We start from the raw sequence: 18,036 nt of genomic DNA, 5'->3' as shown, positions 1-18,036 counted from the left end.
CTTTTTGGTGATGATTCAAAATTTCATTTTTGAGTTATTGAGTATTTTGTAAAAAAGGGAGAGGTTTTTTTTACATGTTGTGCTGTATCTCAAAAAACAATTTATGATTATTGCTTAAAACTTTACACACTTCTTTGTTATATTAATCTTAAGATCTGTATACTTTTTGGTGATGATTCAAAATTTTATTTTGGAGTTATTGAGTATTTTGTTAAACAGGGGAGGTTTTTTTTACATGTCACGCCGTATCTCAAAAATAATTTATAATTATTGCTTAAAACTTTACACACTTCTTTGTTATATTAATCTAAAGATCTGTATACTTTTTGGTTTTGATTCAAAATTTTATTTTAGTGATATTTAGTTTTTTGTAAAAAAAAAAACAGGGTGGGGGGTTTCACATGTCCTGCCGTGTTTCAAAAACAATAAATGGTTATTGCTTAAAACCTTCTCAAAAACTATTTATGAATATTGCATAAAACTTCCACAAAAGACGTCGGGCGTATCATGCGCTCATGGCGCAGCTGTTTATTATATGAAACTGCTCCAGCAGAGGGGGCACTAAGTGTTACCCTTGTCTGTCCGTATGTCAAAAAACTAGTTTTTGTTGTCGTAACTTTGGTTTGCCTCAAACCAAATGTTATGAAACTTGTACACAATGTGTTTTATTACCACATAACACAGATCAAGTTTAAATTTATAATGTTATATGCAAGCAAAGTATTGTATGAGTCCTGTGAACACATTCTCTATTTTTCCTCACACAAAAGAATAGTGTTCAAACTCACAACTTCAGTGTTGAAAGTCTAGTGATCACAAAAGATAAACATTTACTTAGACCATCAAGGCTTCTTTTCAGCCCACCTGGATCAAAGGCCAGTGTGAGCTTTTGCTATCACTTGGAGGTCATTATTGATTGTTGACTTCTACAAAATATTCTCCTATGGACTACTGGGCTAAATATGCAGCAAACTTGACCACAATCATCTTTTGGGTATTCCGTTTCTAAAATATTGACTAGTGATCTAGACAACCAACATGACAAATATGGCTAAAAATTGAATATAGTGGTAAAAATGCAGGTATTGTCTATTATATTATAGACTGTTAAAAAAAGACAAAACCTAATTGGGACAAAAGTGCTTAAAGGAATATATTTATATGGGGAATAAATACAGAATATGATGTGTACACATTATTTTTTAGTTTTATCAACATCTTCGACATAAAAAACTAACTTTTTTTTCATAGGAAATGATCCTTTGCTGCAATTGTTATATGAAACTGATAAACCAGCAGAAATCCTGGGAACTGAATACTTATTATCAGAAAATCCCTCAGTATGGCAGTTCAGAGACAGAATATCAGTTGATCATTTAATGCAGACATTTGTGAAGTCTCAACAAAATTGTCCAGTTCTTCAACAGTTCTTAGAGGAGGCAAGTATTAATTCTTATTCACTTTAAGTTAGTAAAAATATATCTCAGTCTGCTGTTAATTAGAAAATAGTTTCAAAGGCAAAATTCTAGCAAAATGACAAGACAATTTAAATGATATAAAACCACTAGTTTAATCAAGTTACATGCTGTCCCATTCATTTATTTTCATTGGGACTAATTTTTGTGGATTTTGGGAAAACTACATCTTCTTAGATATTTAATCTTGTGGCATTAAGTTAACAAATTCCGCACACAATATAAAAATTAGTATATGTAGCATGCTTGCCAATGGGATACTATCCCCCAGTGACAAAAAAAAGGAAATATACTACTTAATGGCATGGTTGGACCTTCAACAATGATCAAAATACATACCTTATAGTAAGATATAAAAGTGCCTGTATACTGTGGATTTTTGTTGGTATCAATTTTTGTTGATTGCTGAAAACTTGCATATCCCTGGATATTTCATTTCACGGTTTTACCAATTTCTATTGAAAAGCCTATTGAAAATGTATTATTCGTTAAACATTTGAATTCGTGGTTCACCTGTACTCACGAAACCCACAAAAATTGGTATCCAACGAATAATAATGAATCCACAGTATGTAATTTGAATTAAGTTCTTTTTTAGGAGCACTTCCTTAGAGCTTTAAGATTTGTACCTGGTATTATAAGACTACAGAAAATGTTGATACAGAAATACAGCAGACGATTGGATAGAGCAGAGGCATTAGGTCTAACAATGGATAAAATTCTTATAGAGTTTCAGGGTAAGTGTATTTAGTGGAAATTTATTGAAAGGGTTAAGTTGGGTAATAAGTGCCATATATAACCAGGTTTTTATGCCTTATTTATGGGCATTATGTTTTCTGGTCTGCGGGTCTGTTCATCCGTCCGTCCTTCCGTCCGGTCGTCCCGGGTCAGGTTAAAGTTTTTGGTCGATGAAGTCCAATCAACTTGAAACTTAGTACACATGTTCCTTATGATATGATCTTTATAATTTTCGAGGTCCATTGAACATAGAAAATGATAGTGCAGATGGGGCATCCGTGTACTTTGGGCACATTCTTGTTTATGTTTTAAAATATTTGTATTATTTATTTTATATAGATACAAGATCATCTGAAATACAGTCCTGTTGGAATGATTTCAAACAAGCTTGGGAGAATGTCCATCAGTCTTTGGAAGGATATGGTATGTACACACATTTAAAAATATATACCTTATGGTATGTGCTATCAAGGACAAAACAAGATTTTGTTGTCTTCATTGTCAAATTACATCCCTGATGAATTGTAGACACACTATGGGGTATACAATTTCAATCCTTGCTTCTATGATGAGTTGATTACTATCTGCTATGCTTTTTACGTTGGAATCTTTGTTAGATTAATTTGTTTGTTTGATTGAATTTTTTCAGTCAATTGTGTTGTAAATTGCCATATGTGTTTGAGCAATTCTATTTTTAAAACTGTTCATAATAAAAGAGGTTGCATTATAAATATGAGCTCAGATAATGTAAAAGAACATATTTTATTTTTGTCTATCTGTAGGTTTCCCTGTGAATGGTAACTTTGTATACCTATCTAAAGAGAATTGTCGTAGAAGAATGGATGAGAGAACATCAATAGCTTGTGTTTTACCATCTGAGAGAGACACTGGACTATGTTCTTACGCCCTACTGTTCTTTTTATTGGAGAAGCAGAACTTGTTCTTGCAGAAATACTGCCAGCAGAGTAAAATTAAGTATGACAATATTAATAATATAAACATTGAATTAATTGAATCTGGAATAATCATATTTTATGGAAAATGCAATTCTTTTAAGTGTCTTGTTCTAAGCCTTAGTTATAAAATAAAGTTCACAAACAGGGATGACTTTTATGAAGTTATTTCCAAATACCATTATCTTTAAATTTTCAGGGAAATATAAGTCTGTAATTGATGATGATCTAAACACAAGCATGGCTAACACTTAGTTTGACTAAATGAAATATATTAATACTGTTCAATTAACCCTTAGCCATGCATGAATGCATGGCTAAGGGAGAAAAAATGTTCAATATAAAATTTTGAATTAAATATGATAATCATAACAAACTTACACTAATTGGTACTGAAAGAAATTCACGGAAAGTTTTCTTATCACTATTTATGTCCAAAAATAAAATTTTAATGATATGGTACAAGAAAAGCACTTAATTGGAAAATGACGCTTTCAGCGGCATGTTTCCGATACTATTGACCTATACTTCCATTACATTTCTCTGTCTACCGCGCTTGGTTCCGTATTTACTTTCCATTACATTTCTCCGCCTACCGAGCTTGGTTTTGTATTTACTATTTTACATAAAAACTGGAATCTGCTTGTATTAATCAACCGGGAACCAGTTTACATACTTTATTCACAGAATAAAAAATGTTGACCTGTTCATATGTTTATTGTTACCTCTATGGTATTTTGAGCTTTCCCTTTGTTATATTTTTCATATTTATTCAAGCTTTCGCTTTTATCTACGTCATAAACAAACAGATCCGTTTTGGCATGGTTCTGGACTTATCACACATCAATGATCAGCAATCGCTAGACAAAATAGTTCTCCTATATAATGTCAGCCTTTCTTATCATTTCAACTTAACAACCATTAAGAAAGTATTAATCGGAATCATCTTGACATCCATTGGATAGATACTGGTCTTTATCAAGATTTACGAAGTTTAGAATAATCGGAAATTAATACCATCGCTGCAAGTATGAATAGTCTGATGACACTTGGTCTCTGGTCCTTCTTATTACCAAAAAGATTGAAGTGTACCAACACAATGTTGTTAAGATACTCATAAATCTATTTTTATAACTTTATGGATTATGTGAAGTAAAACTAAAACATTGTTAAAACATTAAAGATATATAATTAATTGGGAGAAAACTAGATTGTCTTTTCGTTTTACAAACAACTTACTGCCTTTATTATAAGAAAATATAATGTGTCCGTGTTGGTCCACTTTCTACTGGTTATAAGACAGATCGAAGTAACGGATTTGTTTACAAAGTTACCAGGTTACAACAGCAGAGTCTGTAACAGACTGATCTGTATGACATGTGAATAAATTGTAGATATCGATGCTGGCTTTAATACAACGGTTTGCGAGAGCGCCGACGATTTATTCGAAGGGCGTGAGAACAGATTTGAAGCTCTCTACTTTTGATGCGTGCACAACAGTGTCGTTTAGCTGATTTGATGCGATCACGGTATCGGGATCGTTCGCCCCGATTACATGTTCGCCCTAGGTTCGTTCGCACTGAGTTTGTTTGCCCTGATAGTCTGTTCGCCCTGGGTTTGTTCGCCCTATTTTCATTTATGATATGTATATGTTACATATATATATTAAAATTTATGTATATCTATTAAAAGCTAAATACAGAATATTTGCCAAATTTATATTTATTTTAAAAATAAAATTCTTGGCTGCATTGTTAAACTTTATTTTATAATTACTTTTAATTACTGTTGATTGAATTTTGATTGCTGATTAGGTATAATTTGAAATCTTTGATATCACTGATTGTTATATGAATTGGATTGATGGATTAATAATGAAAATAACATTTTTCCAAATAAAATTAGTCAGCGTGGATGGGTAAAAACACTGGCTTCTTTGATCTCAAGTGTGTTTTGACAAATTTGTTATATATTGAAGTAGATTATCGAACCACTGCAATTTTCCATAAACTATTGAAGTTTACATGTGTATTAGAAAATGAAACCCTAAATCATTTACTGCTACAGTGTAACCTAGTAGCAGCTAGCTATAGACAACATAATACATGACCATATATCGTATATATTCGGTGAAATTGGAGACTGACTTCAACATATTCAATTATATACACACAATGCAGCACTATACTAAAATATAAAATCTGGGCGAACGGACTCTGGCGAACAAGTATTAGGGCGAATGGTCTCAGGGCAAACAGGAACTAGGGCAAACCGGAATCAGGGCGAACGTACCCGGATTCCGTGATCACTGTCTTACAAAGGATGAGTTTGAATATTGTACGATGTTTTACTTGGTGGAATGTCAATACACTCACAGTTAGAGTTATTCTTCACTTGCTTTTCCTCAATAATTGTTGCATGGTATTCTTTGAATTTCTCCGCAGTTATGGTTCTCTTCGGACATGCTTTTTTGAGGAATTCGTCTGGTTCAATCGTGTGAATCAGCTCCTCAACTACATTTTAAATAAATAAAAATAACTTTGAACAGGCTATTATTTGAATTTGGAATTATTTTTAATTATGGAATTTGCATAATTTCGTGTGTTTAATATTTGTAATAAATTCCATGTTTATTTGGTATTATAATCTTTTGAGCGGTTAATAACACTTTCCATAAAATGTATTTTGGTTAGATAGTGTTGTGCGCGGCACAGTGCATTCTATTGAAAATATACTATTTTCTTTGTAATAGAAAGTGTTGTGCGCAGCACAGAACATTTCAGTACAGAATAAACATGAAATTTATTAAAAATTTCAATAACAAGAAATCAAGCAAATTCCATAATTAAAAATAATTCCAAGTTCAAATAATAGCCTGTTTTTGGCTTCAACGCCTTGTTTGTTCTTGTTGTAGTTCCAGTTTGGCAAGTATTTTGGAGACTTATCCATCCTCTCTTGACTTGTAATCTCTGGTGATAAATTTTGCCACGTGACATGTTTATTTATGTTACAGGGCAGGGGTCGCATACTATGGCTCCATATTAAATTATGAGATCAATTCCTAAAGGTCTAGTTCATTATTCCAATCTGACACAAATTTCAATAACTGCATAATTACTTGGAATTGTGTTCAATACCATGATGGTTCAATGGCATTAACTTAAATGGAGACAGAAATTTGACATGACAGATTGTGGGTTAGTGTAAAATAAAGAACTAGCTTACTATGATATATGGTTAAAGAATGAATATCAACTATATGGGTCATGGGGAGAGTTGTTATAAAATATCAATATGGCAGAGAAGTGGTTTCAAGTTTCATATAAAGCGACCTGACTGACATTAATTAAAAAATCAAAGGAGTATCCCTATTGGTCTAATCTTCAAGGTGAAATAAAACAAGTATAACAATATGATATTGTGTAAATCTACAGAAATAGAATTTGCTTCAAGTAACAGAAATAACTACATTGTATGTCACTAGTAACTTATTTAATGAGTATGTGGGTAATTAGTCCTATTACATATGACCTTGGGAGGATTATTTATGATTTTTATTCTCTGTTCTGATAAAAAAAAAATTACAATCAATGTGCCACACTTCGCATTCAAAAAAAAATATGAAAATATCAGTATAAAAACGTTAAAAATTTAATTAAAATGCAAAGTCATATGTTATAGAACTAGTGGGGTATAAGAGCTTGTTACAACAGGCTCTTCATAATCATTTGGTCTGAAAAGGATACTAGTAGTCTGTATTTTTGATTTAGAAAAATGTAATTGCAAGAAAAAAATTACACATTACTTAGAATACTTTAGATCATTCAGGTACTCTTTATTTAGTATGTACAAAAGAACAGCCAGTAGTCATTGGATATTGTAGATCATTTAAAATAGTATTGACCTAATTATTAGTACAAAAGAACAGCTAGTAGTCATTGGATATTGTAGATCATTCCAGTATTCTTGACCTATTTATTGGTACAAAAAAAACCAGCCAGTAGTCATTGTAACTGTAGATCATTCAGGTACATGTAGTCTTGACTCTTGGCCTATTAATTTGTACTAAAAAAAACAATCAGTTGTCATCTTCACTTCACACACACATATACAAATATCAATTATATGCTTACGAGACATGTTGCAATGTTAAACTTATTACGGTATGTGAAAATCAAGACTTGCATAAAACATATCCCAATATAAGAGGCTGTGGCGTCATTTTTCCTCAGAGCTTTCAGCTCTTTGATTTTATAATACCAACTGTATTTATTAAAAGTATACAATTTATACTGATTCTGCATTGAAAGCCATTCTGTAATGTTTCAGATATGACAGTCTCCCAAAGGTCAATGTAAAAGACCTGTCAGCAGCCCACTTGATCAGTTATCACCCAGACAGAGATCTACTTCCAATGGTGTTAGCTAATTGTAACTACTCGTTTGAAGTGGGACAGGGCACCAAAGTGGAATACAGCTTTACTAATCTAGAGAGACAGTTGATGGACAGATTTCTGTTTACAAAGTCTGTTGTTCTACTTAAAGAGGTATGATTCTATTTTGTTTGTAGAAGAAATTGTGTGACAATTTATTTTTGATCAAATATAAAATGTAAATTACTTGAGTACCTCAAGCAAACCTGTGCAGTACATGTATCACTTGCTCAAGTTTTTGATAGAAATAACTATTGATATCAAAAGTTTTTAGCTGAACAAAAAGTGAAATGTAATAAAACAATTATAAGTAGTTTACTAAAGGCACACATTGCATTTGATTTATTTCCTCTCTCATCTTGCTCTTCATTGACAAATAAAACTTGAAATCCCTTCTAAACCAAGTACAATTTGAATTCTAATTAAAGGGTCAATTCAGAATTGTCAAAAAACAATTGTCTTAACGAATCACATTTATTTCTTACAGATTGATACAGTTGTATACAGATCAGAAACAACCAATGCTGTAGTATTTATACAGCTCAGAGACAGAATAAAACAGGTAGGAATCAGAGGTTTACCCTGACTTTAAATTTGGATATCAAATCATTCAATTCAATTGGATTTTCATCTATTAACCAAGTTTACAATAAACGCATCATAGATACCATAGATCAAAAGACAGGTAGAATTCTGAGATTTGTCTTGGCCTTTTACCTACTAATTGAGGAAAAGCATGAACAATCTTTTGACCGTCAGAATTTAATTGAACTATATGGCAATGTCCATCCATTAATATTTAAAACCAGGATTTTAAATTATCATCTAAATTACAAAAAGGTATAGCTTTAGTCCACATATTATGTAAAGTAAAGTGATATTTGGTTAAGGCTATGCTCTTCCAATTGAGATATTTGAAGCACATTTTACCACAAAGTGGAAGTAGAATATCCATTGTTGACAGTGCCAACAAGTTACATTATGCTCTGATGTGCACTTTTGAAAAATAAAACCCATTATTCATTAGATTCTGAAACAGTGAACAAATTCAAGTACAAAAATAGTTTAACGACCTTGTTGAAACTTTAACTTGAAAACATGTTAGATACTTATAACTATTATGGTTAACACCTTATATATGTTCAGATATGGAATAGAAAAAAAACCATTTAGGATACTTAACAGCTGACTTTATTTAGTGTGTAGGGATAGGTAGAATCCTTGGTTAGCTTGTTAGCTAAACCATGAAGTCATTATTAGGTTAGGTAAACTACCCTCCTTTAACAGTAGACTTGTCCGACAGATAGTCAATCTATCTGTCTGTAAGATAAGACTACTTGGAAAGGAGGGTAGTATACTTACCTAATATAATCTTTACGGTTCAGCTAACAAGGATTCTACCTTTCTCTACACCCTCAATGAAATCGACTGTAAGTTGAAAACATCGACAGGTTTAAATACATCTGTATCATGTTCTTTTTGAGAGATATTAGAAAGAGTATTGTAAAATTTGTTATTTTCTCTATTCACACAGGAAAAAATTAGTGCCCCTGTACTTAGCCAAATTCAGAAAGACTTGATTCAAAAGCCGTTCCCAGAATTATGTGATACTATGGACAAACTGGATATAGCTATAAGCTTCCTCAAGTCAGTTGGTTCTGACCCTGAGAGTTCATTGAATGACTTTATGGTCAACATATTGAAGATTGACGACTCCTTGGTTAGCCAGAAGGTAAACTAAAGTTTCATTTATACTTTTGTTACATCATTTTACTACAAAAATAATGATTATATAAATCAAATTGTGGTCTGATAAAAAAACAGTTATACTCTGATTGCAATGCCTTGTTCTATGATGAAACTGTTTCGCTGCATTTATGGTTTACTGCTTTATAATAAATAGTTTACAGCTTAGATATTTAACTCAAAAGTCTTTTTTGGTAAATTGCCTATTGACCATGCACCTTAGATATGTACACTCCCTGACACAGTTTGTGTGCATTAATTATATAGGTACACAAGTTTTCATTTTTTTTTTTTTTTCGGTTTGTGCCCTTTGAACTTAAGGACGCTTAACTATGGCAACAGAATATGCATGCTCGGAAATCTTTTTTGTGATAGGACAAAATGCTGTCATGGTGGGTGATTTGGTTGTGTTTGAAAAAACGTCTCGTAAATTATATCGAGATGGAAAGCAAGTGAAAAACTAAATATTTGAACTAGATCTTACAAAGATTTATATTTTTATTAAAATAATTGTTTCTCCAATAGCTCTTTGCATTAGTGACAGCTGTTTATTCGGGACAATTATATAATTTTTAATGTAAACTTTGTTGTACGAACGTACATGACTTTTAGAACGCACCTACGCATGTGAGATTTCCGCGGGGTTTTGGTGAATGTAAACAGAAAGATACGAGGACGGAGAATACTGAACACAAACAGAGAAAACATTATTTAAATGGTATCTTTGTGCTTCTGAAGGTTATCGAAATGATAGTTTTAAACATATACTCGATTTAAATACGTCGGATATCTTTTTTAAAGATAGTTCTTGTTTTATATAAAAGGTATGTAGTGGATTGTATTATCAAAATCAGTTAAAACACTCAACTCAATAATATTGGCAATACTGACCTCCAAAATGGAGTCACAATACAATAGAGCAGACCTTCAAAATGGAGTCACAATTCATAAAACAAATCAAAGTAATTATATTTCCTGACATGGAACACACATGCATTCCTTAGTAATATGACCATATCAGAGAATGATTGTAGATTATGCTTAATGAAAAGGATATTGAAAGGGGATTCTTGTAAGGGGAGAGTAAATGCAGTAAGAATTGTTTTTTTTATTTCAGGCACAACAGTCCTGTAAATGTAAACACATACAAAGTTTGTGGATGACTTTGGCACTGGAGAAAACAAAACTTCTAGAAAACAATGATAAGGTCTGTATTATTGTTGTTAGAGGGGGGGGGCAGGAACTTTTTTCGGGATGTGGAGCTTAGGTGTTTTTAAGCCCAGGATTTCCGGATTGACCCATTCGGGATACGGGACTTCTTTTTTCGAATTTCGAGATGTCAGCATTTAATTTTTTTAAATTTGGGACTTGAGGATCTCATGTTTTTAAGCCTGAGATTTCAGGATCAAGACCCCTGCACCCTCACCCCCATCCCCTTGTATGCATTGTTTTTATTACCTATACCCATTTTTTAGGAAATTTGGGTCATTTTTTCATTCTTTTACCTGTCTTCTGCTACAAGTCATTTTGCATTGGAATGACCTACTCTTAATTGTTTGTTACCTCAATTCCAATGTTGTATATCTGACTTTTTTTCCCCATGTACATAATGGCAACCAAAACATTTTACATGAATAAGCCTTTTTCCTGATGTTGTAAGTATGAAATCATACAAAAGTGAACTATGTCTGTTAATGTTGTTGAAGTTTTGATTCTGACAGAATTTTTAGTTGATTTAATAAGGCAATTATAAGTGATAAAACAAGACTTATATCAGGAATGCAAAAACAAGAGTTGAAAAACATTTTTTGATTATGCATGTAAGTTATTGCCTCATTGCTTTACATATAAGATATAGATCAGTTGCCAGCTAATTTTTTTCTCACTATTACATAAAATAGGAAATATGTTTGTGTGTTTCAGTACAGAATTATATTATGTATTAACTCAGTTATCTAATGTAGAGAGTGTTTTAAAAATAATGCTCAAACCAAGTGGAAAGTCATATGAGTCAAAATAGGTTTCAATAAATAACCTGTACAGGTAAATGTCAAATGGAACTGACAAGTTGCAATAAAGTTATACATGTGACAGTATTATTTTGTATTTAGATGTCATTAGTTTTCCATGGAATCAACTTGGGAAATTCAAAAGAGTTAATACCACAAATAGAAATACTGTTTGAATACAAATTTGCCAGTTCTTCATACTAAAGTACTTTACCACCAGTTTGACAATGCCATGGGAAATTTTAAAAATTGCGATAGTTGAGTTTTGTCTTTTTGTTATTTCGACTTCTTCCTATCAATGAAAGATTTAACCATTTTATTCATCTCCATTTTAGGATTCATTTGATAATATTTCCTCAGATTTTAAACAGAAACTTTCTGAAGGACAAAGTGATGCTTTATATGAAATCTTGAACAACTTACAAATAGAACAGCTAGATTACTTATCACAGATGATCTTTGACTGTCTTCTGCTAACTATAGACATTCCTCAGAAAGATGAAGAGTCGGTTGATATGTCCAAGGTTGGGTATGTATTTATCCATCAAATTTATGTGTTAAAGAATAATTTCAGGCATGACTGAGGCAAATTACATTGCTATGTTATGCACTATATTATGAGGGGCATAAAGGGGGGTATCCACACAGAAGAATGTGAAATAAAATTCCCACATCACAATGCAATGAACTAACAATTAAAATTTCTTGCACATGGATCTTTTTACCGGTTTCACGAAACATGTTAAATAACGATCCTTTTTCACAGCTGCATATGAAATAAAAATGGCAAAATACGTTGCAGGGAAAGGACCTTTTACAACCCTCTATTACAATTACTTTGACAAAACCATGCATTAAATTACAAATACGATTTCATGCATTTATCAAAGACTGCATTAAATTGCCCATTACATTTGTAAATTTCTCAGGAACTACAAATCAGAGTGGCTTAGAATTTGGTATCTAGTTTCATATGGGGTATCGTTTGATATGCTTTCACATCAATCAATTTTCAACTTCCATTTACCGAATACTTATAAGGGGAGGGTGTTCCTTAGTTAGCAGCTCACAGTTTTAATTTTTTTGATTTAGCATGCACATCCCCAAATAAATCCCTATAACAACGTATGGTTGTTGGTTTAAAAAAAATAATAATTGTAGATGAAATGTGCGTCTGGCATAAATATAAAATTTTAATCCTGGTATCTATGATGAGTTTATTTGCAACCACTGGGTCCATGCCACTGCTGGTGGAGATTAAACTTTGAATTTTTGAGAAAATAAGGTTTTTCTACCTCAGGAATAGATTACCTTAGATGTATTTGGCAACACTTTTAGGAATTTTTGGTCCTCAGTGCTCTTCAACATTGTACTTTATTTGGCCTTTTAAACATGTTTTTATTCGAGTGTCACTGATGAGTCTTTTGAAACCCGCGTCTGGCATAAATATAAAATTTTAATCCTGGTATTTATGATGAGTTTATTTGATCCTGAGTTAAATATTATTTTGTTATAACTGACCTTACGAAAAAAAATTGTCACATATCTATCCCTTAAGTGGATGTGTTTTTTCTTAATTAGAAAATAATTATTAAAATTCTGTCTTGAAGCTACTGAATCATTTCTTAGTAAGCAATGCTATTAGCATTCAATGTAAGTAAGCCTTGTTTCTATTTTCAGATTGAATGAAGCAATTGAATCTTATCTGTATGATCCCCCATATGTAAATGAAACTCCAACACAGGATTGGCTTCAAAGATTTGTTAATGCTTTACCTAAGGATGAAGATTGTCGTCTGCTTTGCTGTCATGGAGTAGAAATATGGGTTATTATTAATGAAATATTTACTGACAAGAAGGAGCAGATGTTATAGAAACATATTGATAAAACTTTCAAGTTTGTGTAACCATGGTAACTGCATGTTGACTTTCTTTTTATGAAAGTTTCAAAGAATGATTTTGTTTGTATTAAGATTTCAGACTTAGTCTAATTAGAATTGATGTATATTTCCAGGAAGAAAAAATATTATTTTATCATACAAAATTTGATTCAAATATGTTTAAGTCAATGTATACATAGCTATGGGTTGGCAAGATAGTCTTACTAATTTGTCATGAGATTTTTCATTATGTACCCACAAAATTGTCATAAACCAACATAGTTTTATACTTGAGTAAATGGCTCTTTGTTATTTTTTTTTACTATGAGCATGCCATTGAAATTGTTAATAGTATGATTGTTTTTGTTTTTGTTAAGGTATAATATGATTTATTGTTTGGTCTTGTGATGTGGTTCATTATAAATTTTTGTAGGTAAGGGATCAGGATTCAAAGTTGTAGATACTTATTGTAGCCTATATGCTTATTAGTGTTGATAAGATTGACCATAGAATTGGTAAAACATTTATTTGCAATCCTAGAAAAATAAATGTTGATATAAAAATTAACCAGAAAATATAGTACCTTTCATAAAAGTTTTCAAAAGGTATCAGTTCACTTTTGTCAATGAACGGAGAGGAAATGACCACCCAAACCTTGATGGGGAGGGTCAGAGGTAAAAAAAAACATGTTGATTCCCATATTAGTGGCAATTAATATTCTGAGCTGGAAAAGTTCTGATTGAGATTTTTGCCATTAAATATAATGATAAGTTCTTTAAATAATAATTTAAAGCTTGAATATATTGGGGGAAATAATTCAGATCGAAAAAATCCAACGGCTCAAAGTAAAATGGTGGTTTCTTTAATAGTTTCATTTTGAAAATACATGTAGATATTTTTGTAGATGGAAACATTTTGTTATTGTTTTTATATTTTTATTACATTTGCTCTTATTATGCTTTGACACTTTTTTTACTTGATTTATGAAACACATGTGATTTTGCATATTTTGATAAGTCTATTGTATTGCATGGACTAAGTGGTCATTTATTTAAGATTAGAATGTTTGTTGAGTAAGGTTTACATGATTTGGTTTTTAATTCTATTATGTTTAAAAAAAAAATCCTTTTATTTGCCTTATTTATGGGCATTATGTTTTCTGGTCTGTGCGTCTGTTTGTTCATTAGTCCGTCTGTCCCTCCGTTTGTTCGTCAGTTCGTCCCGCTTCAGGTTAAAGTTTTTGGTCAAAGTAGTTTTGGATGAAGTTGAAGTCCAATCAACTTGAAACTTAGTAAACATGTTCCCTATGATATAATCTTTCTAATTTTAATGCCAAAATTAGAAATTCTATCTCATTTTCACGGTCCACTGAACATAGAAAATGAATGTGCAGATGAGCTTCCGTGTACTTGATACACATTCTTGTTTATACTAGAGATTTAAAACTGATAACAACAGCTTAATCAATAATAATTTAAGAGTAAAGCTTTTTAGTAACTTAGTCAGATTATGGTGATCTAGTTTGTAAATGATTTTTGATAAGGAAGTTACTTTGTTTTAAATATGTTACGCAAGTAATCAATGCAAGAAGGTTGATTTAGTTCTACAGTGTGTTGTGCATGCATACTTGTTTTTTGCAATTTTAAGAGGGTCAATCATTTGTTTGTGATAATTCATTCATCAGTATTATTTTTTTCTTTGTTTTGCAATTAGTAAACAGGATGTATAATTGTTTATTTTTTTGTTTGATGTACAGTAAGAGGTCAAAAGATTTTCACCATTTGAAAATTGTGCTATGTATTTTATACCAAAAATCATTTTGTAATAAAGTTTCTCCATGAGATATTTCTTGTCTGAATTGATTTATTTTTATTTTTATGCCACTGCCGCAGCAGTGTCACCCTTGTACTTTGTTTTTAGTTTGCCTCAGTTAAATGTAATGAAACTTGTACATAATGCTTGAGTTATGTCCCTTTTTACATTTAAGCAGGGGCATCATCAGTGTCCCATGGACCCATTCTCCATTTTATTTTACAATTAAGAATATAATTTGTCTGCAGTTTCTTGCAATGATTATGAAATGTATGTATGATTTATGATTTCTTGGAAACCAGTGTTTGAAGACCAATTTGAGTTCCTGCAAGAAAAAATGTATGACTCTATGACAAAAAAAATATATTTATTTTGATATCTGTATGTAAAAATGATTTCTCAGTATGGACCTGTGATAAATGTTTCATAATAACAAATAGGTACTGTACACATTTTTATGGGTTAAAAAGCAAAAATTTCAACAATTCAGACATATATTTGGTTTTAGACAATGTTTTTAAAAAATTGTGTTTTTATATGAATATATAATTAGGGGATATCTTGAACATTGGAACACTATTGACCTCTGACTGTATATGTTTTTTGTAGTTATTAAGTTTTATTCAGTATACTTAGTCTTTGTTATGCATCGTTATGAAATCCTTATTGTTTATCAATAAATTTTTATACCAGCTCATACAATTTTGTCTATTTTTCTTTGGATAGAAATGTATTTATCAACACTCTTTTCACACTAGTTTAACATAAAATTCATTTCGAGAAAAAAAATATTTTGGCTACCAAACATGGTATTTATAAGCTAGCTACAATGAACAAAGTGTCAACATGAAGCACTTGAACCCAAACAAAGTTGCAAAACAAGGCAAAAACCTGAAAATAAAACTAAAACAAAACATAGACATAGACGCACACACAAATTGTAAAACCTGACTACTGATAAAAAATTCATGGCTGAAGTAAATGGATACATATCAACAATTGCTTGTTAAACATAGACTGAAAACAATCAGATTGCAAGTCTCTAGAATGTTTCAATAAAACCCAGGAATTTCATCCTTTGTAGCTAAGGAAGGTAAAGGAAAATTATTAAAATAAAGACATGTTATAAATGTCACACTTATTGTATTTTTAAAAAAAGTTTGTTATTGTCAAATTAAAATAAAGCAAATTCTGTCGGTGTTGAGAATGATGTCTCAAGGCCATATATGAACATTGAGTAACAGCAGTGTGAGACCCTCATTGGTAATTAAGGTCCTTAAACACCTTTAGTAGTAGTAGTTGACTCAAGATATTATCATTGAAATACATGATTAATCATAAATTTAATTAATTGTGTTAGGAAACAGCTAAAATTATGATTTTTATTTTTTTTTATAAGGAAAGTGGTATAATCAGAAAAGCCCAGAGAAAACATGCATAAGGCTAAGCTAAGATACATGTATCAAAACCATCAGTCCATTTTATGGACGTTCTAATGTACATGCCTAACTGACAAACAGAAGATGCTCATTTCTGACCTGAAACATTGAAATGAAGTTTGAAACAAAAGTATGATAACAATAGAGGCAGATATGACATCTGCATACAGACACTATTGGTGATTAAACTAATACTTATTAAGTTTTTTGGGAAAGACGGCTTTAAGCCAATTCCCTAATGTGGTTGGCCAGAGTTTAGAGATGGCGGCGGTGGGATAACATCTTTCGGCGGAGGCGAATCCGTTTGACTGCTTTGCGGATATGGTTGATTGATTTCATATTTGTTTCTATAATGTCTTATCATAACGTCTTTTCTTGAAAATCGTTGTTTACATTCTGGACACGTTTTATCCTCCATCTGCTCTCTTTGACGATCTATCGTTAAATGAGAATCTTCACAATATTTCAATATTTATGACTAACATGGATTTATGGGTTATGTTGGACTATTTAAATCTTTATTTTTTTTCAGAATCAATTCAGTTGTACTAGAGCTATAAAGACCGTAAGACGGGAAGAAAATACGAATGTCAACAGTGTGGAGCCTCATTTTCCAAACTTGGAATGTTGATCAATCATCGTCGACAATTTGGACATAAAGATATATATCCGTCTGTTATTTTCATCTATAATTAGAAATATCACAGAATGCATGCAGTCAACAGACCTCATACGATTGACAGTCCAATGTCCAGAGCTGGATTTTCCCATCACCATTCCTTTCATGAAAGTTTCTCAGCTATCAGTTGAAACATTACTGCATGAGATAGAGAGAGTTTTGCAGTCCTATGAACAATTTGTGTTGGATGAATCTCTTGAAATAGAGATGACACATGTTGATCTCCCGGTTGGTGGTACCAAGCATTATAATAAGTTCGTTGATTTAGATCGATTTTTGAAGACTAAGCCATGTATTCTTACTATAAGAAATAAAGATGAAATATGTTGTGCCAGAGCTTTAATTACGACAAAAGCAAACATTGAAACACGAAAAATGGAACAGTATACGGTTAGGAAGAAAAATCCAAGAACAGTTTGCAGTTGATTTGCATAATTTTGCAAAAGTTCCCCTTCATAAATGAGGAATTGAAGAAATCAAGCAATTTCAGACAGTTCTGCCGGGATATCAAATTTGTATTGTATCAAAGCAACACTTTAATGGAATTATCTACCACGGACCAGATGCAGAAAGTAAAGATCTACTTGTATTTCCATGATGGTCATTACGACGTTATTACCAGTATGCCTGCTTTTCTAAACCGGAGTTATTATTGTCACTCATGCCAGAAGGGATATCAGCATAAAGAGGAACACCGTTGCAATAACATTTGCACTGCATGCCATTAAATACACGATAAGGCAGACGATGATTGGATACACTGCAACGATTGTAATCGTCATTTCAATGGAGAACATTGTTACAATCTTCACACACAGGCAACAAGGAAAGGCAACTCAACATGCAATTCGTACTATCGGTGCAAAGTTTGTAG

At 31.8% G+C, this 18,036-nt stretch overlaps 1 protein-coding gene across 1 annotated transcript in view; it reads left to right on the top strand.

Moving 5' to 3' along the window:
• The window catches only part of LOC139513313 (E3 ubiquitin-protein ligase rnf213-alpha-like), a 110,077-nt gene extending 96,794 nt beyond the window's left edge, over positions 1-13,283 (top strand). Inside the window, exons 76-85 of the mRNA XM_071301707.1 lie at positions 1,252-1,439; positions 2,074-2,212; positions 2,553-2,636; positions 2,996-3,188; positions 7,496-7,712; positions 8,086-8,160; positions 9,133-9,330; positions 10,462-10,551; positions 11,689-11,882; positions 13,034-13,283. Of these exons, the coding sequence (XP_071157808.1) occupies positions 1,252-1,439; positions 2,074-2,212; positions 2,553-2,636; positions 2,996-3,188; positions 7,496-7,712; positions 8,086-8,160; positions 9,133-9,330; positions 10,462-10,551; positions 11,689-11,882; positions 13,034-13,226 (1,571 nt within the window). The 3' untranslated portion in view covers positions 13,227-13,283. The remainder of the gene's footprint in view (positions 1-1,251; positions 1,440-2,073; positions 2,213-2,552; positions 2,637-2,995; positions 3,189-7,495; positions 7,713-8,085; positions 8,161-9,132; positions 9,331-10,461; positions 10,552-11,688; positions 11,883-13,033) is intronic.
• Positions 13,284-18,036: the final 4,753 nt, after the last annotated feature.

This window comes from Mytilus edulis, chromosome 1, assembly GCF_963676685.1.
Source record: "Mytilus edulis chromosome 1, xbMytEdul2.2, whole genome shotgun sequence".
Lineage (NCBI taxonomy): Eukaryota > Metazoa > Mollusca > Bivalvia > Mytilida > Mytilidae > Mytilus > Mytilus edulis.
This window is presented reverse-complemented; position numbering and strand designations above follow the sequence as displayed.